Raw genomic sequence first — 23,466 nt, forward strand, 5'->3', positions numbered from 1 at the left:
AATATTCAGAGGCCCTTTGTCACTGAATCCCCTCGGAAAATGTGCGATAAAGAGCTGCTGAACAAATGATGTCTCGGAGAGTAATTAGATATTTGATAAGACACGAATCCCTAATCGCCAATACAAGACACATGGGGCTGCGATGTGCTCCAAGTCATAATTAATACTATTTAACAAGATTTTCATTTGGACAAAAATGCCTTTCCGGGGCATTAACTATTGATTTATCCCAATGGGAAAAAATACCGATGTTTAGTCTGCATTATTTCTTCTTTTTTTTTAACCCCAAAATGTAAATATATATTATGCGCATTTGGCTTTGAGCGATTATATATAGCCTCAGATAATTTTGATGAAAACATTTGCATCAGACAACCCAAGCTTTAGATTTTAAATCCCTTTAATTACAAAATGAAAGCCTTATAAGCGTGACTTTATACAATTAAACATTTATATATTTTTTTAGCAAGGTAAAGGAAAGGTTAAATGAATTTTAAATAGCTGTGTAACATACATACTGACATCCACAAAGTGCGTCGAAAGGAAAGAAAATTCCCTGAATTTCAGGATCCACCACAAAACAATCATAAGTAACATTTACAGGGAAAAATAACATGTTATTTTTGTGGATATATGTACACAATTAGCTCAACCGGCGGCCGTGGTTATTTAGTTCCCTCTTTTGCCCACTCATTCCACATCAAATGTCCGCCGTTAAAACACTGAGCCTTGACAAGACGTCCGGAAAGCTGAGGCGGAGCAGGAATAGCCAGTGTCGCACTGAATTTGCGTTTTCCAATGCAGTGTCTCGATCGCTTTTCTGAGAAATGGAGAGTTTGTCACATACTCCAGACCCGTTTCCTTATTTTCTCGATTCTCCTAGGAGGGAAATGCCTCAGGACTCGTGGTGTGGAGACTGGTCTTTGACCGTGACCCGCGGGTTTACACCCTCTAAAATCAGTTCGGGGGACTCAGACCTGGGGGTCTCCAGGTTGCTGGTGTCGGTGTCGCTGTCGCTGCCCTTTTTGCCTCCACCTCCAGCGGTGTGTGTTTTGATGTGTTTGCTCAAGTGGTCGCTCCGCATGAAGCGCTTGTTGCACACCGGGCAAGCAAATCGCTTCTCGCCCGTGTGAGTGCGCAGGTGCCTCTGGAGCTCGTCTGACCTGGTGAACCGTTTGCCGCAAAAAAGCCAGTTGCACACAAAGGGCCTCTCGCCGGTGTGCCACCTCAGATGCGCTTTGAGGTGAGACGTTTTCCCGTAGACTTTACCGCAGCCCGGGATGTGACAGCTATGAAGTCCTTTCCTCCGTAGGCTGGCGCCCGCAGGCCCGAGCCGCTCCGCCTCCTGGCAGTTCGGGCAGTCGCATGTGGCCCGTCCGGAGTATCTCCTGGACGACCTGGACGAGGTCCCGATGCCCGAGCTGGCGCCGGATATCATAGCGTTTGTGGCCGACGCGTCCGTGTAAGTGGGGATCACAGTTTTGAATCCCTCCTGCGTCAACAGGTGTTGGCTGGTCGACAGGAGGTGGGACGCCGTGGGGCTGATGCCGGTGGAGCTGAACGCCGAGTGCGTGAGGCTGGAGAAGTCCGGGTTGTAGCCGCTGAGCTGGGAGTGGATGGCTTGTGGCGTTCCGGAGTGCAGCGAACTTTGCAAAGTGCCGGCCGGGTTTTGAACCTCGAGCCACGAGCCCGGGTTCGTGTGCACGTCCCACCACGTGGACGCGCCGTTGGCCACCTCGCCCGAGATGGTGGAGTGAAAGCCGGACTTGTACCACGATTCATAAGGGTGCGCCATGCCGACCCGCGGATATAGAGTCTCTGCCGAGGAGTGAACTTTGGAAATGAAGGCGGACTGTCCTGACTCCTGCGAGGAAACGCTCGCCGTGTTGGAGAACAAGCTGCTGTATTCGGCGGAGAACGCGGAGGAGGTTGGCGAGGTCGAGGCCAGACAGAAAGCGCTGTTACCCGTGCCGGTGGTGGTCGTTAGTCCGGAGGTGCTTCGGCTTGTGGCGACTGTGAATCCGGGCAGGCTCGAGCCCAAGTTGCAGCTCGACGATGATCTTTTCCAGGGATGAAATCCGCCTTTGGAAAACGCACTGGAGTCGGGTAGAGTCGTGAGGGGACTGGTGTTGCCAATTTTGTTGCAGGTTGCAGCCAGCATCGCTAAAGGGGTAGTTCCAAACCGCGGCTCTTCCTGTTTGGATGAAAAGTTTGTGCACTTTACTAGACTATAAAACATAGTTGGGGTGTTTTGAAAATCAGACAAATGGCTAATAAATCCAAAGCACCAAGATTTGGTCGAAAATGAACTGCTTCACTTCACTGCTTCACTGAATATTTCCTACAAGTTGTCATGTTTTAAAAAAAATGTCATTATCAAATAATTTCACGTTTGCATTATGGAAGTATTGTTATTTTTCAATTAAAGAAAAAGCAATGCACTCTTACAAATGTCGTTGTTGTTATTATTATTATCATTTCCCTCCCAGAAAGAGTTCTTTCGCAGAACAGGGTTTTCGAGTTCACAGAGTTTCATTTTCGCCTCTTCAAATCAGCGTTTTGGTTTCAGCATTCTTTAAAGCACTAGTACTAGTAAATCTAGACAATTAAAACGTCATTTTGAAAGTTAAAAAGGTTCTCTTTTTAGAATGTAGCCTAAATGAAAGTCATTGAAAAGTTTGAAGGCAAGCAAGCAACACTGAATACCAATGGTAAAACAGAGCAACAGAGCAAAAACACGTCGAATTAAAATATATTTGTCAATGCTTACTTACCCCAAGTATAGACGTAGCCATATCCAGGGCCTTTCCTAGACAGCTAGTTGAAGAGAACAATGACTCAGTGTTCCAGTGTGACTGAGGGACAGTGCGCTGAAGCTTTACTCTCTCTACTCGAGTTGTATAGTGAGCGCGTGCTTTGAAGTACAGCTGGCTGCAATACTCAGCCAATCTGAGCGCGCGACGAGTCGCGTCTGACCAATGAGCGACGCGACCATGACAGAAATACTAAAGCTGCACGTCAATCAATGACTGGGGTACTGATCCCACTGTCAAGCAATAAGCCATCAGCTATTTTTCATCATTTTTTATATATATATATGGCCATCAAGGCGCAGTATCTGCACAGACTATAGCGCTCAGCTCATATTGGTATTTAATAGGCATCCTCCGATGGTAAGCGTCTCATTTTGATTTTATGCATGATAACCTCAAATATCTGTTTCGTGTTTTTGATGTGCAATACGCTTAGAATCCGCAGGTTCACACGCGTAACCGTTTGCAGCGTCCTCGTTATTATTTTAGTGATGTGTTTATTGTGTAGGTTGTTTTATTGTAATTTGATGTGCTGATTAAAAACATGATTTTTCTGGTTATGCTCGTTAGCGTTATTACGCAGCCATGTTTTGAGTGGATACGAAGTCATAAGTATCATGCAATGTCAGTGTCAGTTTCTTTTTAAATGTAAGAATGTTTGATTGTGCTATTATTGGTGATTCCAAATTTTAAAACTATCGAACTTTCAAATTAGATGCAGTCACTGAAATGCAAGAATCTTGGATGAAGAGGAAGAAGCTGATCTCACAACAGGTGTGTTAGACTTTTATTGAGTGTGTGTGTGTGTGTGTGTGTGAGAAAGAGAGAGAGAAAAGAGGGAGGGATATGGGGGGGCGCAGGTTAGAGTTTGGGGTGTTGATGCGCTTGTGCGCGCGCTCACCCTCGTGCTTCCTTTAAATACCTTCAGAACAACACGCGAGAACATGACTCAAAAATCGTTAAAAAAAAAACTGGACTTATTTTTATATTTAATATAGAAATATTAAATGCAAAGTTAATAAACACAATGCTTAAAATAAACACAATAAATTAAATATAAAATAAATAGGCTATAATACACTTTTTTTTCGGTATACAAAACCCCCAGATCATCAATAATTAATAATTCTAATATTTTTCATTTTTTTCCCCCTCAGTAAATCTTTTGTAATATATAAAGATCAATGCATTATGCGTTGCGCTGCTTGTTAAAACATTTAAGGGTAATGACATAATGTAACAATGGCCTGCTTTGGAGTGAATCGCCTCCTTTTAAAAGTTAAAGCAATTTTCTTGAGAATGGCCCCGCCGAAACGCTGTGCATTACAGTATTCAAAATGACCAAATAATGCTCCATTATAGCGGCTGAACGATGCCAGTCAGGCTGGATGCAATTTACTCCAAAGCGCTTTGCTTTAAATTCCCTCCTATGGAGAGAGCTGGGGAATATAAAACAATTTATTCAAATCCAAGTGCTGGAGTCTCGAAAATCGCTTGATTTCCGCAATCACTGCAAATTGACGGAGGAACAATTAACACTATTAAACGTCTGTTCAGCATAAACAAATTGGCCTGAGGCTCAGAGAGGTTTAGGTTACAGATTTAGATGTGTATGTATGCGCATGTACTATCGAAATGACAGAAAAAGCTGGATGTACATTTCTGAACAATTCGGGTAAAATGTGTGCAATATTATAATTACTACTTTCGCAATTAATATATTCACTTTGAGCAGTTTCTATTAATTGATGATTGATTACCCCTGTCAGCAGTTAAATAGTAGCCTATTTAAAGATACATTTTGTAATGAAGAGAGAAAGAAAATAAACATTAAACAACATATTTTAAATTAGAATGTATTAATTTATTTTTAAAAGAAAAAAAAAATCTGGTCCTTCGTTTACAAATCAGCAAATTATTAACCAGGTTTAAACGTTGATGCATGATATCATAAGTATATCTTTAATTCTGATCACCATAACTAAACGATTAGATTTGTATATTAAAAGCCACAGTCCGCACTTTTCTGTGGTAATTAGGAGCCTATTACAAGTCATTAGATTGATCAATGTACCTTAAACAATGTGAGTGATTTATTTGGTAAGAACAAAACGCTGTGCATCTATTGTCTTGAGCCTGAGTGACGATATACATCCATCACGGCGTTAAACAACACAAGATGAATGATTAATCCGGACCTATTCATTAGAAGGCTCTGGCCCGCTCCAGAAGCCCTGTGCTCGTACAGAGGCAGGGAGAGAGAGGGCTTTTCAGAGGAGAATTTTTGTCGGTTGCCGCTGGGATTAATTTGTCCCCACCCTTAAGAGGAAAAGCGCATTTGTGGATAATTAACTAATCTGGCTCATTTTAAATCCCTCTCTACTACAGGTCCTTCACTTGATCACCCCAAACAGGCTGGTTTCCTCCCTCTAACAATTCAAAGAGAGTCAAAACAAATATTAACTCGCATCTCAGTTGTATCCATCGCAAATGGTGTGCCTTCTCGAGGCACCTTGCAGGTCGGTTTTGTGATTAAATATCTGTTTGCGCACTTCATGATTTTGACGCTTGTTATGTCCGTTGACAGGTTCAAGCATGTCCAATGAGCTCACCGTGATTCGAGCCTCTGGTTGAGGAATAAGTCTTCATCTGTGTGCGCGCAACAGCAGTATAACTGGGTTATTTTTAATAAACCCGCATGAAAGGGCACGGGGGTTTTGTGAGCTAGTGGCGCAAAACAAAGCGCACTGAGGAGAGACTCCTTTGTGCTTCCACACTAAAGCAGAACATTTTCCCTCAATTATTTCAGTTTTTGTTAGATTTAGAAAAACGGAAGACACAGATAAAATAAGCATACGAGATAGTGGGGTTCTCAATTTCAGTTTGAAAATGCGTTCATATAAACAATACATTTAACACGTAAATGAGTTTATTGGATATGTGGCCATTGTTTTTAAGCAGACGTGGACGCGCGCAGGTCACCATAACCGCGTAATGTTGCGACATAAACCTGCAATTCATCTCAAAGTCACATTTTAATACATGACAGCTTGCTGAAACTACGCAATTAAACCACTAAAAACAGTCGCGAATTAAAGCAATTGTCAAATTGTTCATCAGCTTCAGTTGAAGTCAGTGTCAGGTGCATTTTAGGGGCCCGCAGGAGCATTATTTCATCCAGCATTATTTCATCTAAACAGGAGGAACAGATCATTAGGGTTATGGCCTTTTGTGACCATCTCCGTCTCCAAACACGCTGATCTTATCCGTGCACATTATGATTTCATTAGTCTTTTTCGCAGAAGACCCTGTGGTGGATCTTTCTGACAAGCAGCATGCAGGTCATGGCGAATGATGTCGTGTTTGTACTTAAGTGGCCGGTGAATGTTATCTGCTCTTCTCCGCGTGCTGATGCGCGTGTCACAATAGAGCAACATTAATGCATGACTACTTCTAAATTTGCATGTGTATGTCATATGATTTTTTCTCTCTCTCTCTCTCTCTCTCTCTCTCTCTCTCTCTCTCTCTCTCTCTCTCTCTCTCTCTCTCTCTCTCTATAGGCGTTTGTTATTAATGTTTACTCTTCTGTCTTGAAATATGTAAACTATCATGCACATTTTTCCCACATTCTTTTATTTCTGTAGGCTTATTTTTTATTTATTTTTTAAATCGATAATAATTAGTATTATATATAATATTTTTGTTTCTATCATTATTATATGTATTTTTTTATTGTTATATTCTTAAAAAAAAAAAAAAAAAAAACGTAATTTATGTTTTGTTCATTCAAGTGTTGCATTTGCTTTACAGGAAAAGAAAGCATACATGGTTATAAGCCTCCAAGCAATGATTTCATCCCGTTTTACATGGTTAGGTCGTGTTTCTGAGACGCAAATGTGTGTGTCATCGCAGTTGCACTCATGAGACTCGTTCTCTCAGGACTCTGTCATGTCTGTGGCGCGCGGAGGATCCAGCTCAGATAAACACACGCGCCAACAGGTGCTTAGTGAAAAATCCCTCGATTCACCGCGCTGCCACGACTCAAACACTACACGACGAGGCTCTCGTCTGTAATTTCTAGCGCAGAGGGATGGGTTGTGTGTAGAAGAAGTGCTGCGGTCCACCACTGCTCATCTCTGTAGTGACCGTGTGACTGACGGCTCTGTCCAATTGGGTTTGGACTCGCCGGAGATCTCGTGAGAGATATGAGGGCTTTGCGCGGGACTAATCACACCAATAGAAAAAAAGAAGCTGATTATAATAAATAGATTTAATGTAGCTGTTTACGCAGCCCCTACAAACACGATATTAATTTAACTAGGTAGCACTATCATGCTGGTGATACTAAAGCCAGTACAATTGAAATACCATAAGACGGCAGTACATCACAGTGCCATGGTATTGCCATAAAATGTTAAAAAAAAAAAAAAAAAAAAAAAAAAAAAATGGTAATAATAGTATATTTTGTTTTTCTTTGAGGTACCTTTCAAACTACTATTTCAATTATGAAAATGGTATCCATTCAGTACCGTAGTATTTCAACCTGATACCATCAATGAACCAACCACAGTACTTTATTTATTTATATGATGTCGTATTCATCATGTGGGTATGACTATTTTTGTATATATATATATATATATATATATATATATATATATATATATATATATATATATATATATATATATATATATATTCTCAATGAACCATGGTACAACTATAGTACTTTATTTGCTCTTTTTGTGTGTGTGTGTGTGTATATATATATATATATATATATATATATATATATATATATATATATATATATATATATATACAAAAAGAGTCATATCCACATGATGAAAATAACATCATAACGGAGAACAACAGACTTTCAACTTTAGCAAGTCCAAACAGATCTGATGACCCTTCCAGTGTTTTATTCATCTGTTTACAGAGAGGTTCCTTCGGTGCTTCAGAGGTCACTCTTAAAGTGCCCTTGAATTATATTCTGCTGTCAGATTGGATGCGTTATTCTGTGCAGCAAAAGACCTCGAGCCCTATGTCATCAATCTAAAGCAATTTCAGCCCTATTGGTTTTGGAGTCTGGACCACGCAGTCATTCACACTCCCAGCAGCAGGTGAGGTGGAGGCAGCTGGTCTCTCGGTCACCCTTCTCAGAGTGAAGGACTCTTCAGCTGCCGCAGAAATCGCTCATCCCGCTCAACATGGGGCCGTGCTCTCACACCATCACTCCACCCGCAGAAACAATTTACCCCTGAATCCCAAATCCAACAGATCTATTATGGGATTAAAGGCCTTGTTATCAGGCTTTGTGTTGGAATAATGGCAGAGTATCTTTTAAATTCAGATCATCCAATATATATGATTTTTCCTTTGGAAGTGAGACAATGTGACCGTGTTCTTTAATGTTTGGACAGTTCTGATCTCGTCATGACCGTTATGTCAGTGTGTGTGTGCGCTTGTGTCTCTATTTTCAGGAAGTCAGCTCGACACAACAGCGCGCTGCATCTCAAGGCTTCCTCTTCCGCATCACTGAGCCAGATAAAAACACTGAATTCAGACACCGCCGACGCTGCCATTTGCCCTCGCAACACACGCACACACACCTGCCAGGTATGGGGTTCGTTTGTCTCACACTGTGCATCTGTCTGTCTGTATCTGTTGAAAGCTTTCTTTCTGCACCAGACACAGTCAATTATGAAAAAAATTGAAACATTACTATTTTTAATGTTTTTGAACACTGTGAAAAAGAATTGTTGGTTTAACTTAAAAACAAAGTAAGTTACCTGGTTGCCTTAAAATTTTGAGTTCATTGAAATTAAAAATTTGAGTTAATACCATGAAGGTGATTGATTTAATTGACAGAAACTCAAAATATTATGCTATCTGAACATTAATCATTTAAGTTGATTTGACAAAAGAAAAATTGTTGTGATAACAAATCATGAAAACAATTTTAGACAGTGAAATAAGTCTCTTATGTTCATCAAGGCTGCATTTCTTTGATCAAAAATACAGAAAAAACACTTATATTGTGAAATATTATTACAATTTAAAATAATTGTTTTGTATTTTAATATACTTTAAAATCTAATTTATTTCTGTGATGCAAAGCTGAATTTTCAGCATAATTAGTCCAGTCTTCAGTGCATGATCCTTCAGAAATCATTGTAGAATCATTTCTATTTTGAATAAATGCTGTTCTGTTCATCAATGAATCCTGAAAAAAAGTTTCACAGGTTCCAAAAAATATTAAGCAGCACAACTGTTTCCAACATTGATAATAAATCAGCATATTAGAATGATTTGCCATATACCAAAGACTGGAGTAATGATGCTGAAAATTCAGCTTTGTATCACAGAAATAAATTATATTTTAAAGTATATTCAATAGAAAACCATAGTTCACAATATTACTTTTTTTTCTGGTATTTCTGACCAAATAAATGTAGCCTTGATGAGCATAAGAGACTTCTTTCAAAAACATTAAAAATAGTGAATAGTGTTTCCATACTTTTGACCTGTACTTTGTGTGTGTGTGTGTGTGTGTGTGTGTGTGTGTATATATATATATATATATATATATATATATATATATATATATATATATATATATATATATATATATATAATATTCCTTGATATGTGTGTTTTTAAGTGCTATATTTATTTAAAATAAATGCTGCATGGTTCGATATTTTGTATTTGTAATACATTTTAACTGTGCCTTAAATGTCCTTTTTTTATTTTATTTGTTTTGTTTTGCCTTTATATTTAATATTTTCCGGACTCAGCAGTGTGATATTGTGATCAAGATTCTTGTCTTCGTTTTCTCTGATGGTTTTGCTGTCGGGGTGTGTAGGATGTATATAATGTATGTTTTTTTCTGTCAAGGAGGTGTGTGTGGTATGTAAAGGCTTCCTGTCACGCAATAGTTTTATGTTCGGCATTGAGTCATGAGCGTGAGCGTCTGTCTGGCCAGGTCGGGATGGGACCGCACCTGTTCTTTCTCACACATGTCTACCTAAGCAGCCATGAGCAATGCAATGACTCCCTAAAGTTTTACAGCCACATCGTCATGATAATTACTCATTGCAGCAGTGTGCAGAAATATATCTACAAAAGAGCGCACGCATGCTGGCATGTTGCTTAACACGAAATCACAAGGGCTGCCATGATTCAGAGTGTGTAGTTTTGGTCAGAAAGATGTTTGCAATATAACAGAGTCACATTAAACAGAACTAAAGCATGGAGCCTGGTAAACTGTCTGCTGCTAGTCATAAAGTAGGTAAATTTGTTCTTTAGTTAGCTAGACTACAAGCTACTTATAATAAGTTATTTAAGGTAAAAGTAAAGGAACTATCAAAGGACAACAGATCAGTATGTATTTACACAATATAGCTAGTACACTAATACACAGGTGTTAGGGGTTGGTAATATTAAAAAAAATAAAATAAAGAAGTTTATACAAAAATGCAGTAAAAACTGTAATATTATTACAATATAAAATAACTAAATTCTCAGTTAATTCTCAATAACAACTTCTGTAGACGTGTGTCAGAAATAAAGTCAATCTGGTTAGCAATAAGTGAAGCTGGTAATGCTGTTTGTGGAGTTGTTTATTCATCATCTGCGGAGATCTTGAGAGACTTTATGTCTTCTTTTATCTTCAGTTGATTTCATCTAAGGCTGTGGCTGAAGTCAGTTGTAATTCTTGTGTACCTCTTTTCTTCAGTGGTTCTGCTTGTTAACAGCAGGTGTTCATCACTAATGCTCAGTCATCACTTAATTAATTGCTTAACTATATCATTAACATTAACTCTGATTCAGTGTTACTTTAACACTATTTAGAGAGGGACCAAATGTACTTTGAGCAGAGTTGATTTTTCTCTGGGAATTATGATGTCAGCTGACCAGTAAAATGTTTGGGAATGTTTCCTATATGGAAACCGAAGTTCTAAAACTTGTACTCATACTCGATTCACATCGTACGATTTTATATAAAATTGCCACCTCGTACAATAGTTATGTTTTCCCATGGGATCAGGTTGAAATTTCTGTAAAAATCTAGTTTTGTCATTTTTTAGACAAATATTCTCAAACCTGATATAGCAGACACGTCTCTTAGATGTTTCCTGTCAGATGTTATATAGACATTCAGAAGATGTCTTGAAGACGTTTATGATTTAAACTGTACGTAAAACTGCTTTTTAAAAGATGTTTATCAGCTGTTTGTTCACAACAGATGTTTTCCAGATCTTTAAAAGACATCTTGGAGACGTACATGTACAATCTGGGAAAGCCAACAGGCTTGGACTAAAAGCCACCAAACCTCAATTTGAGTTTAATAGGATGCTGAATGCTAGTCAGAGAGCTGGTCACTAACAACAGCATAATGAATACAGCATTCCCAGATGAAACAGTGGAGTAAAACCATCTCTCCAAAAGATCAATATCTTTGAAAGGCAACCCTCAGTGTTTAAATGCTGAAAATGAAAACCGTGTTGTTTAACTGCCAATAATGAAATCCAAGAAGAGAATTGCTTGACTTTGATATGCTCTTAACTGCATTTCTTTATCTTCATTAAGAGGCTGACATTCACAACAGCTTAAAGACAAACTGTTTGTCTCTGCCTTATTATGGCGACTAACTACAAACTGTCATTTGGCATCGGCGGAGCGGTCCACACTCAATGCTTATCACATGTCATCTCTGCGTGGCAGCACAGAAATTACGCTCCTCTCATGTTTCTTTTGTGCTCTCGACATCGTCTTTGTCTTACACAATTAAGGTGTTACACGGTAGAATAATTTAAATTGCCGGCACTAAAATGGAGACGGAGGCTCTTTTTAAAAATAGCAGAATTTGTTTACTGATTGTATGCAGCTATTGACTTTCCCATTACTGGAGAAGAGCTCTGATTAGTGGATGTGCCGTTTGCCGTGAGAGCGAGAGGCAGAGGGGACAGGGTTACAATACCGAGCATTTATCCTTATTGTTTAGTGGATCTCTTCGCTCGACATTACCACTGGACACGGGAATAAAGGTGTCACGGCAACTCCGAGGCCATTTTCTGATAGATGCTCAACAGCCCTTGTGAGATAAGACAGGCTGCCTCGGTCTCACCTTTGGGAACTCTTTGAAAAGGCTCTTGGCTTGTGTTGTGTGTCCCCGTAAATGAGGTTTTCATATTGTACATGGCGAATGCACGGCTATTTTTTTCATGAAAACTATTATTCTGGAGCTGTGTGTAATGCGGATCTGTCAGGAGGTGATTGTTTTCCTTGCATATATCCAACGGAGAGGAATGCAGTTGTGCAGTCCTGAGTCTATATGCTGTGATGAGTATGTATGTGAAGCATGGAGAGAATTTGTTGTTTTTTGAGGTTAACCTACTTTTCTTTCTTTGACACTGTGGTCCCCAACAAGAAAGCACCCAAGTAACAATACATTTCCACTGTCTGAAAGGAAAACGGTCTTCATTTGAATGCATTTAAATGTGTAATAGCAGTATCATCATGTACAAGTGCAGTGGGAGGTTTGCAGTAGGAAAGGCTTCTCTCTCTCTGTTGAGTTGCCCATGTGATCCTGAAGGTGTCTTTACACTGCCAGGTTAAGACAGGTCTGTGGCGACTCCAAATTCTCTGTAAAATTCCCCAATTAGTGTAGGGGAAGCTACTTTAAACTGTAGCTTGTCAAAAAGTTGTTAGCTACATCACAAGCCCTACTAAAAAAGTAGCTACCCAGTTAACAGGGAACATTCTCAGAACTTTTGCTAACATTCTGGCAAGTTTCTCTTAAAGTTATTCTTTCTTCTTCCAGTAACGTTGATAGAATGTTCGTTCTGGTCTTTAATAATGTTCTTAAAACATTCATTAATTGTTCATGGAATTTTTTTGTCTCTGAAATGTTTTAGATGAACCTTCATCTAACATTTTTAAATGTTACTTGTTTCAGAATGTTCAGAAAAGTAACAGTCCCATAATGGTTGCACAATTATAAAATGGAATGTTCCCATAACGTGTGCATAACAAAGAAAAAAATTGACTTTTTTGAATGTACAGAGAACATTCAGAAATAATGTTTTCAGAACCTAATGGGAGCATTAGCAAAATGTCAGAGCTGTTTATTTTAGGTGGGTAGCATCATTTTGAAATATAAAACTATATTAGAAATATACTATCATAATATTTTGTATGTCACATAATTAAAAGAAGACATGCAGTGTTGTTTTAACGAACGGTCTGAATGAACTGATTCACCAAAAAGTGAATCATCTTCCCAATGAGTGTTTGAACCTCGTTCACTGAGCGGTAAAGCTGCACATGCAAAACAACATTAACAAAAATTAGAGATGTAGCATCTTGTCATGCCACATTGCTAATCAAAGTATAGCTTCTTATACTGGAAAATCTACTCTGCGGTGCGTTTCCCGAAAGCATCGTTAGCTAACTTGTGGTCGCAAGTTCTGTCGTTATCAGCATAGTTTAATGAGTCAGTGTTTTCTGAAATCATAGTTCCAATGAACATTCACAAACAGCATCACAAATTGTGTGGTTGGAACGACAGCTCTCGACCTGTGGTTAGAAGCAGAGTTTCATGTTTACATGACATGTGGACTAATAAATCCTTATCTTGACCAAAATAAGCAAGCTGACATTAGGTACAATATCTTTCATTTCAAATATGTACAAGTGTCATTTAAGGCTATGATTAAATTACTGAGAAAATTATAAATATTCCTTAGATGCCATGTCTATAATTTATAGCAAAAAATGCTAGCAATAATCCACCCCCTGCGTGACATCATTCACCAATGTGACTGAATGACAAATTTGCGACAATATGGTTTTGGGGAAACAGTTGTGACTAATTGATTTCTTTGTTGTTGGGGAAACGCAGCCCTGTTTTTTGACAGCTATCTTACATATACATTGTCTTTTGTGAAAATGATTTCTATGTGAATGCATTTCTGCTGGCATTACTTAAAATCATGCAGCCACTGTGTAATCTGACAAAGTTAGCAGCGCTACATTGAATATGTTGGAGTGGATACATTGAGGCACGGTGGCTAGAATTCTGTCATCTAGCATTATTTACTGCATTTATGATATTTAATGAAATGATAATGAAATTATATATTTATGCCGCATATGTGGTGTTAAACAGACTGTGTTTGCTTTTTTGTGCTATACAAGCAGCTTTCTGATGAATTACCAAACCATGTTTTCATCAATACAAAGTTCTGTCATGAAACTCTAGATGGCGCAGGCTGATAGGTCCTAAACTAATTTTGTTAGCGATCACATTGTTATCTACATAGCCCACCTGATTGGTTGCTGTGGCATCAGCAGCCAATGATACTTGGGATTGTTTGCTGTTAGCAGTCTGCAGTGCGCTTTCAGATACCCTCCACCTTCCCCAGCTCCACCTGTACAGATCGGCAATGGGGGTTATTTCATGTATGTTATATGTGCAGCAGCATGTCTGTGAATGTATTGGCAGTAGCAAGTTTGTACTACAGCAGCAGCAGCATAGCAGATCTAGTCCGCCAAGACCAAATACATTGCCACATCCATTACCATGCCAATCTCTCAGAGAGTAGTCATGACCGAACTGTACTTCACCACATTTCCACCACTGCAGATCAGGCTCATATTTTTGGAATACAATTTGGTTTGTCAATTTGTTTAATATGTTTCTCCACACATCCATTGTGTAATGACTGGGTTTCTCTTCGCAAACCACAAATCACAGTTGGATCTTCCATTAAGGCAATTAGCCGAATGAAAAATCTATGCAGTTATTGGATGCTGGATACTGGAAATTTTAATTTGGGTAAATGTTGGTAAACAGTAGAATGTGTGAATATGTATATGATCAGTAGTTTTGTTTAATGCAGGACACATTTGGCTGGTGTACTGTGACCAGCGGGAGGGGAACTGGACATTAATATTGGTTTTGTTTGCTGGCCACCATGTGTAATTCAGTGAAGCAATTTTTTAAATTTGATTTATAACCGCATCACTTGGACAATCCACAGTGACGTCTGCTAAGGCAAGCATCTCACCAATTCTCATACTTCGGATTAGGGGTTTGTTTGACTTGTTGACCAGTTTTTGCCTGGTGGGTGATAAAACATCCTATAGTCTTACACTAAAGGAGGGATCATATTTAGAGAACAGAGACCTGGGCCACTAAACAACCACCTAGCAACCAGCCAGAACACCCTAACAACTGCATATCAATGTCCTTATCAATGTCCCCGCCCACTAGGCCCTTATATGGTGTTGGCCTCCAACAATGTATATACTTGTAGTCAATATGTTTTGTCTTTACTTGTGTTGAATATTAAAGAGAAAAAAAATGCTCCTAGATTTCATTGTGATATTGCTGTATTTTATGGCTCCCTGTATGTTTAACCATATCCAGCTCCTTTTTTAAATCTCTGTCATAAACAAAGCTTGTGAATAGAACTGGAAAACCAGCCCATAAAACAGACATGTTTCTTTTATGAATTTACGGCTCACTGTTTTCACTCGCCATTGTTTTCCTTGAACAGATTCCACTGAGTATAAATGGTTCCTCCACCACTTAACCATTAACAATTTCTGTCTTTGTTTTGTAATTATAGAAATGTTTTATCCAGTGTCAGCAGGGACATGTTTCAACATCCAGGGCTCTTCTTTTTATCTCCTGATTATATGGTAGTGGCAACACGCTTTTTCTTGCATCGAGATGAACGTTTGCCAAATGCGTTCTGCGTTAAACTGTGCTATTGAACACAAAAATTTGCCAGAATGTGTGAACGGGCCGGTTGTCACGTCTTCATATGGAGGGTTGTATGCACATTCACACCTTACAGCAAACCAGAAAATCATCTCTATTGATTAGGGGCTCTGTGGTGATCATGATAGCGTTTAGCTGGGTGTGTTACTAGGTCATACATTGTTCAGTGAAAGGTCTTGCGAGATTCACAGGCAACATTCAACACTGGGTTCAAACTGACATTAAACATTATTTCAATGCAGAAATCTTATACACTAACCACCCCAATCCATTTTAATGAGTTTAACCATGAGCTAGTCTACCAATTTTATCATGCATATTTAATCTAATTCATCCTCATTTTTGTGTAAATATTGTGGATACATTGTCTTATTCACAAAAGTCAGAGCTATTTGCTAGGCGCAATTAAAGGTACAATATGTAAAATTTTTGCAGTAAACTATCCAAAAACCACTAGGCTATTGTTATATATTTTGTCCAGCTGATTACTAACAATATCTCTAATGTTTTCAACTACTTGTAAATCATGAGAAAATTCCCATTCTAAACAGTGACCCGGGGCAATGCAGTCGCCTGTCAATGACGTCAGTTACCTTTGTTACCGCCTTTACTGACGTAGAAACCACATGACATCAGTGCCGTGGACAAATGCGGAAGTAGTGTCTAGCGTCCAGCAAACCACTAGCTCGCTTCAAGCATTCCTTATTTACTTCTTGCACGTTTTATGGTGGATTGTGTTACTTATTTATGGAACATAATTACTGTTTACCATCTGCCGCTGGTTCTGTCGACAAGGACAGCTCCCGTAAACGCATGACCGGAAAAGCGGAAGCGGCGCCGGCGGCTGTGTCATAATAAAAGTCCCGCTGCACGTGAGGCGTGTGTTGATCAATCGCTCCAGCTCCTCGTTCAGCTCCCGCAACACTCGGTCCTGCTCTGCTTCATACTACAGTAACGTTAATAATCGCATCCACGAACATGAGTTCTTCCAGACTCCAATCCCTATTCTTTTGCACCGTCCGTTGAGATGGAGACTACATGTCCCAAGTTTCCGCTCTAAAACTTGGCATCATCAAACTACGCCTTTGTTTTGAATAGGCTTCTAGCGACCTCTAGCGGAAAAAAATATCACAAATTGTACCTTTAATGCTGCATTTGATGTTATCATTATTGTGATATATTTAAGATTGGTTTGTGTTGATCCAAGGCATCAGTAATTTATGGAATAATGATCAAAATGGAGAGAAGTGGTATTGCTGGGCTTGTATCCAAATGTGTGGTGAAGTCGCGTGAACTTTCAGTATTTTAAAGAGCTGATTCTGGTGTCTGGATCTCTGAGGTGAGGTGATGCTACGCAGTCTCAGTAAAGTATGCCAGATCATGGTGATCTGCTGCATCCTCAACAACCTGTATGGCATTCATAACCGGCCTGCAAGAACTGCACTGTGCAAATGACATCCTGCACACTTTTTTTGTTAGCTATTTGCAGAATTCCTTGTGAATCAGGTACTAAAACAATGCATGTTCACTTTCTTAGTGTTTATTTTTTATATTGCACAGAAACTCTACCCTCAACCTTGGTAGCAGTAATGTGAATCTGATGAGAATTTATCAGAATGAGGTTTATTAGACCATTGAAACATGGCCATGTAGTATCATGTAGGAACCATCTGGACAAATCTGAACTCTTTTTAGAACATTTTCCTGACATAAGCGGGTGTCAGTCATTCGTTGGGTCTCGCTGTGATAGTCATGGTTGTTTCATGGGTTTAACCACTGCTGGCTGTATGGCTGTAACCAAACAGAGAGTGTTTTATCAGCGAGTGATTGGAGCCAGGCAGCGGTTGGACTGGAATTGCCGGCTCTTGCAGAGACCTTTGAAGTACGAGGAAATGTTGCTCAACCTTATACCCTGCAGTATGCGCAGAGATATTTTTTGGTGCTCTAATGATTTCAAAAAGGCTGTGTAAACATTGGATTTATTTTCACTGCGATCTTCCAGAAACTATTAGAGAGGAGTTTGGGGATCTGAGCATTGAAAACTGAAGCCTCGACATGCCTCATGTTCGGAAAGAGCTTCACGGTACCTAACCGATGGGAGAATTGTGGTTTGTCCCTGAGTGTAGAAATCTTCCCATCTCATTTGCTGTAGTCTGGTACACATTATGAGTCTCTTTCCGTGCCGCTCTGTTATTCTTGCTCAAGTCACACCGGTGGCCCAAAGCTCCCCAGAGCCGTGCATTTGCACATGGGCTGATCGCTGTTGTTGTGCTTGGCTTCTTTAAACACTCACCTTTTCTAAGCATTACTGACACAAACACCTGCACACGACTACATATCAAATGCAGCTCTGTGGAAATTACCCAGACTACTGAAGATGAACTTCCTCAGTTTGCCAATCACAAAAATCCCATTTTGTTTACATAGAGCTGGTATCGAGCCAAACAATGAAAGAGAAAGCCAGTGTACTAGATTTAAAAGACTTGAATTGCTTCCTGGCATATAGTCACACCCTGACCTGAGTTTTGTGGTACGTTACCTCAAAATCTTAAATTTCAGCATCTGGCACCTCTGGAGCTGCTGGAAGCTAACCGTATTTCATATTTCATCAAAATATCTCTGGGAGATGCTCTGTGATGTGGTACGAGCGATAACATTAGACATATGTCCCTAGCAGGTCACTACGATTTTGCCAAGTAAGACTATATTTTGTTGATCCTGGAACAACATCCGAAAATTTAGTCTTAACCCTATCGCTACACTGTTAAAAAAAATAGTTGGTTTAACTTAGAAAGTTACCTGATTCCCTTAAAATGTTGAGTTCACTGAAATTAAAAATTTGAGTTAACACAATGAAGGCAATTGGTTTAATCAACAGAAACTCAAAATTTATTTTATCTGAACAACATTAATTATCTCAGTTGATTTGACATAAGAAAAAATTTAGTGATAAAGAATCTGCGAAATAATTAATGAATAATAAAATAATAAATATCTCTACCCCTGAACCTAAACCCACTCATAATTTATCACTAAAATCAGAGGGGAAAATAAAACTGATGTAGAAGATGTAAAAAAAAAACACTGATGTAGAAGCATCTAACCCTCCTGTAACCCTAAACCCAAACTTAAACTGTAAACTTGTCCCTCAAATCTGATTGGTTGATTGAAATGTTGTTGCAGGATCAACAAAGATGTTGATCCAGGAACATGTTGCACTTGGTGAAATCTCATGCTGCGTCCCAATTCGCCTACTTATACTACGCCCTAAAAGTATGTACTCTTTTTGCGAACAAAAAGTACTTACTTTTGAGCGTGTAGTAAAATAGTAGACAAGCTTTGGGACATACTATCATGTCATACAATTGCATCTTTTCTATCGCATCCTGCCACGGTTAACTGGCCTGTCAATCATCTTACATCCTCCACATTTCATTAAGCTAATTTCCTACCGTATCGGAGAGAAATGCAGCACGTTGATCTGCAGTCGCGGGTCTTTCGTGTGGAGAACTCTCCTCATATTAATGCATAATGATGCATTTAAAAGTTAATGGCCAATCGGATATTTATAAAAGTCCACATTGGTATTTGCAGATGAAAAATAACACATATAACATTAAAATAAATATTTTCTATCAGTTTGAACTGATTATTAGTCACTCAAACAGCCTCTCAGCATCGATCGTGCATATTCGCCATGTTTTGTAGTTTTTAACACTTTTTACTCGTGTTTGTTGTTCTGAACTGAATCCTCGTCCAATGCGCAATGGGTTGTGGGCAATTTTAGCCTTTATAGTGTGCACGGATCCACACTTCGAAAATCTACCGGAAATAGTAGACCATCCGGGGACTTTTGGCATACTCTTTTTAACATACTATGCTTTGGGACACACTTATTTTAATCTCACATACTATTTAGGATGGATAGTATGGACATTGGGACGCAGGGACAGTCACCGTCCTTAGCAAGATAACAATCTGTTCACGTGCAACAATAGCCAGCATCTGACTCTTTGTTGTGGGAAGACTGTGGTTTTCTGTCATTCGTGTAATTTTTTATCTCCCAAGGGCAGTTTGAAAGGAAGGTTAACAAATGCATGGAAACACAGGGTGATGTACTGTAATGTGTGTTGTCACGCTGTAATCCAAGCTTTCACTTTTGTATCGAGTGCTCATCTTCCTGACCGCCTAAATGAACAGTCAGTTGGTTTTGATCTAAAACACTATTCAGCAATTCAAACTGTTTCAATTCAAACCCTAATCTTAAGTATTAAACTGAATTTATTCAGCACTGTTTTTGAAACAGAATACAAAAAAAGTAACTATTTAACATGTTGGTGAATTGGTGTTGAATTCATACACTTTAAATTGGTACGAAAACATATGATATTTAGAAAGAAAAAAAAAACCCTGAATGTCCATGAACCTCAGCTCATATGAATTCATGCACATTTACCACCAATTTGGCAAAAACAATTTGGTAAAAAAAAAAAAAAAAGTTACAAATTGCCATGAGAATATTTTTATACTTCAGTGTGACTTGTTGATGTATGTCCAGTGGACAATAAAACAGGCAACAAAAATCCCATAGGAGGAACCTGAGCCAAATCTAAGGTCCAGAATAGTGGAGCCCCATGAGTCACATCAAAAACAAACTACCTATAAACTGTAAAAATGGAAATAAAACAGGATTAAAGGATTAGTTCACTTCAGAATTAAAATTTACTCACCCCCATGTCATACATGATGTTTATGTCTTAGGTTAGGTTTTTGAGGAAATCAAAGATGTTGGACGATTTTGAAGTTGGAGGAGAAAATTAGTACTTCCGCTTACATGACACATGACCTTTCCAACATGATTACGTAATGCATGGAACATCGCAGAGCAGTGAAAGATGAGCATTTGTGGTTAAAAAGTATATACATTTTTGTTTTTGTTTTTAGAAAATGACTAGATAAGACCCTTATTCCTCGTCTGGGATCACTTTGAAGAACACCCAGGCATCACGGCAGACAATTTTGCACAGGCAAACGACACAAAAAGCAAGCTATTCATTTAAAGGTTTTTGAGTTTGCCACTTCTTTTTCTACAGCATATCAGGAAACATCAAGAGCATTTGTACCGTTTTTCCACATAAGTGCACACAAGAGGCGCATTTGGCTTCAGGCACTAGACAGACACATACACTGATGTCACGGCACAACGATTTATCAAGGAGAAATCCTCCCGATGTACAGTACACACTACAACATTTACACACTCTGTCACCGCGATGAATTATGTGATTGCAGTCAATGAGAAAATCTACTGTATTTTGAGCGCCATTTACAGACAGGCACGGAAAGAGAGAGAGAGAGGAGGGGGTTTCAATCCGGCGGTGCGTGTTTGCGGCCCGTGTTGAGAGACTGTCAGCGTTTAAAACGAGCATTTTGATTAGGCGTCGATTGAGGAGTCTCTCTCTGCCTTGCCTCGTCCTGGGTGATTAGACTAAAACGGTCGCTCGTCTTGACTGGAGATCGCAGCAGTTCCACATAACACGCTCCGTGATTGAAGGTCGAAATATTTTGAATTCTAATGGAGGCTGGCTGGATGAATTGCCTGAAATAGACTGTAGAATTTCCGAACAGCCTCAATCCCCCCTCTCTCCCTCCCTCCCTCCCTCCCAGCCGCCCATGTCCGCTGTGAAAAGAACGGTTGGGAATGGCTGTGCTTGATGATCATAGAATTACTGGATGGTGATTCTAAACCCCTCAAAGAGGAGTTGCTATGGAGATCTCGTTCCAAACTGTGAAATGATTCCCCTCAGAAAGCCTGGAGAGCAGAGGGCTGAACACATCATTGTTCAGGTGGTGGTTGGTTAGGAAATTGCCGGTGGCTGAGCAATCACAGCGGCGGCTATAGTTAAGGATCTAAAACGGTTTGCTCTCGGAATGGTGTGGGACAACACGGATGTGCATATGATGGTTCCTTTCAATCAAGCCGCTCTCAGACGCACCGGGGCAGGGAAATGACAGACAGAGAGCTCCCGTGAAAGACGAATGAAAACCATTATTGTCTCTCAAAGCTAATGAAATCTGGGACTGTCCTGATATATCTATTCTTTGACTGCATGAATCTCAGAGCCAGTTTGAAAGGTTATCTTCCCTGTCAAGTGAAGCCTCTCAATGTCTCATCTACCGGCGCTCTCGGCCTCTATAATATTATGTTAATGAAGTATTTCGGAAAAGATTTGCGGTGTCTTTGTGGGAGAGAAAACATTTTGGCCTGCAACAAATGAGATATTTTCAAGTCGCGGTATCTGTATCGTTTATAGTCACGCCGTAGTTTGTCCCCTCAAATTTGCGAGATAAGGGCTTGTCTTGTTTGCCGCCAAAGGCTCTGAGTCCATTTATATTTGTGTACATAACCGGATTATTTTGCTGTTGTGCAGACAGAGGCGAATGGCTTCTTCTGACAGTCTCGTAAAGTAGCTTTTACGGTCTTGAATACCAGGGCAATTGCAGCGGCACATTCGTGTAGAGCGTCTTAACGGCGAGCCAAGGAATGCAAGTGATCTAGATGTGCTCTTCCCTTTTCACGTGTGAGAACACGCACAGGAAGCGGACTGCCGCTGAGTACTGTAATTTGAGTGAATGATGTCGATCACATGATCTCGCAGCCATCAACAACAAGAGACACGGTTGTAGCAGTGCAATCTGTCCTCAATGTGTGATGTGTTAATAATGGACATAATATGGGCAAAACAAAATAATGTGCTGTGTTGTAAACACCCAGTTTATCATAAAACACAGGTTGTACAGCAAAAATAGATTGTGATGTATGTGATACATCACATTAAACATATAGCGCTGAAATAATATGTAAATCACCGGTTATAGACTAAACGTGCATCATCTTGTACAAAATGTTTATGCAACACACAGACATAAATTTAATGTCTGTAAGGGCAAATCATCAGTAACTAAAATTATGTACTCAGCCATATGTATTACAACCAGAGCTCGACATTAACACCCGCCAAATTCAGCAGTGGCGTGTGACGCAGTCATTCCTACTAGCCACTTTGGCTGGTTGAATTTTATATGTAATATATACATTTTTTCAGTTGTAATCTTTTAAAAAGGCATCTGACATTATAAATTGCATTGTAGTATTGTCAAAAATATTGATTTTTCGATACATATCAATACTGAAATACCCGAAATGCTTCCAATAATCATTTTCCGCAGAATAGACACACAATATCAGCTGCTCTTTCTCACTCTCTCATCTCTCTGACAGTGAGTTGACACACACACACCCGCCTCCCCTCACTCACTTGTTTCATTTGCTCCGGATGAATATTGTTGGTGTTACAGGGCTTGAATTTCGATATGAGTTTGCACATATTGCGGATAATTTCACTCATTCCCACAGATTTTGTGCTCACAACCAAAGTGCGCGCATATAAAGCCGCCTCTCAGTGCTTAAGTTGAGTTCTTTTTTGCTGATTATTGCGCTTAAATGGTCAAATACACATAAAATAATGTCAAAATGCAGGTCTTGGTGAGTATTCATGCAAACACAGTCAGTTCTGTTTTAAGTGAATGTAAACAGTTGAGAAAGAAAACGCATGTGTAACAGTATAATGGATCCATGCGTCAGGTCTTAAAGTGACAGCAGCCTAATATACCTGCTGACAAATTATGAGATAATATTTAAATATCTATATGGCAGTTGTTCCCCATGGTATCGATGTCAAAATTGTGGCCAGTGAAAATGCTAAGTGGCTAGTAACTTTGGAAACCACTAGCCACAGTGGCTGGAGAGCAAAAAAGTTAATGTCAAGCTCTGATTACAATTTACCATAAATC

The 23,466-nt window shown here is 39.4% G+C and overlaps 1 protein-coding gene across 1 annotated transcript; it reads right to left on the reverse strand.

Moving 5' to 3' along the window:
• Positions 1-686: 686 nt before the first annotated feature.
• On the reverse strand, positions 687-2,849 carry sp9 (sp9 transcription factor). Its single transcript, XM_067410019.1, has 2 exons — positions 2,775-2,849; positions 687-2,194 (listed from the first exon to the last, which is right to left on the reverse strand). Exons 1-2 carry the CDS (start codon positions 2,793-2,795, stop codon positions 896-898), a joined length of 1,320 nt encoding a protein of 439 aa, XP_067266120.1. The 5' UTR covers positions 2,796-2,849; the 3' UTR covers positions 687-895.
• Positions 2,850-23,466: the final 20,617 nt, after the last annotated feature.

The sequence above is a fragment of the Chanodichthys erythropterus genome, chromosome 14, assembly GCF_024489055.1.
Source record: "Chanodichthys erythropterus isolate Z2021 chromosome 14, ASM2448905v1, whole genome shotgun sequence".
Lineage (NCBI taxonomy): Eukaryota > Metazoa > Chordata > Actinopteri > Cypriniformes > Xenocyprididae > Chanodichthys > Chanodichthys erythropterus.

Coding starts and splice junctions, on each gene's coding strand:
- sp9 (XM_067410019.1), bottom strand. CDS start 2,795: ATGGCTACGTCTATACTTGGG. Junction 2,195..2,774: donor TGGCTACGTCTATACTTGGG/GTAAGTAAGCAT, acceptor TCATCCAAACAG/GAAGAGCCGCGGTTTGGAAC.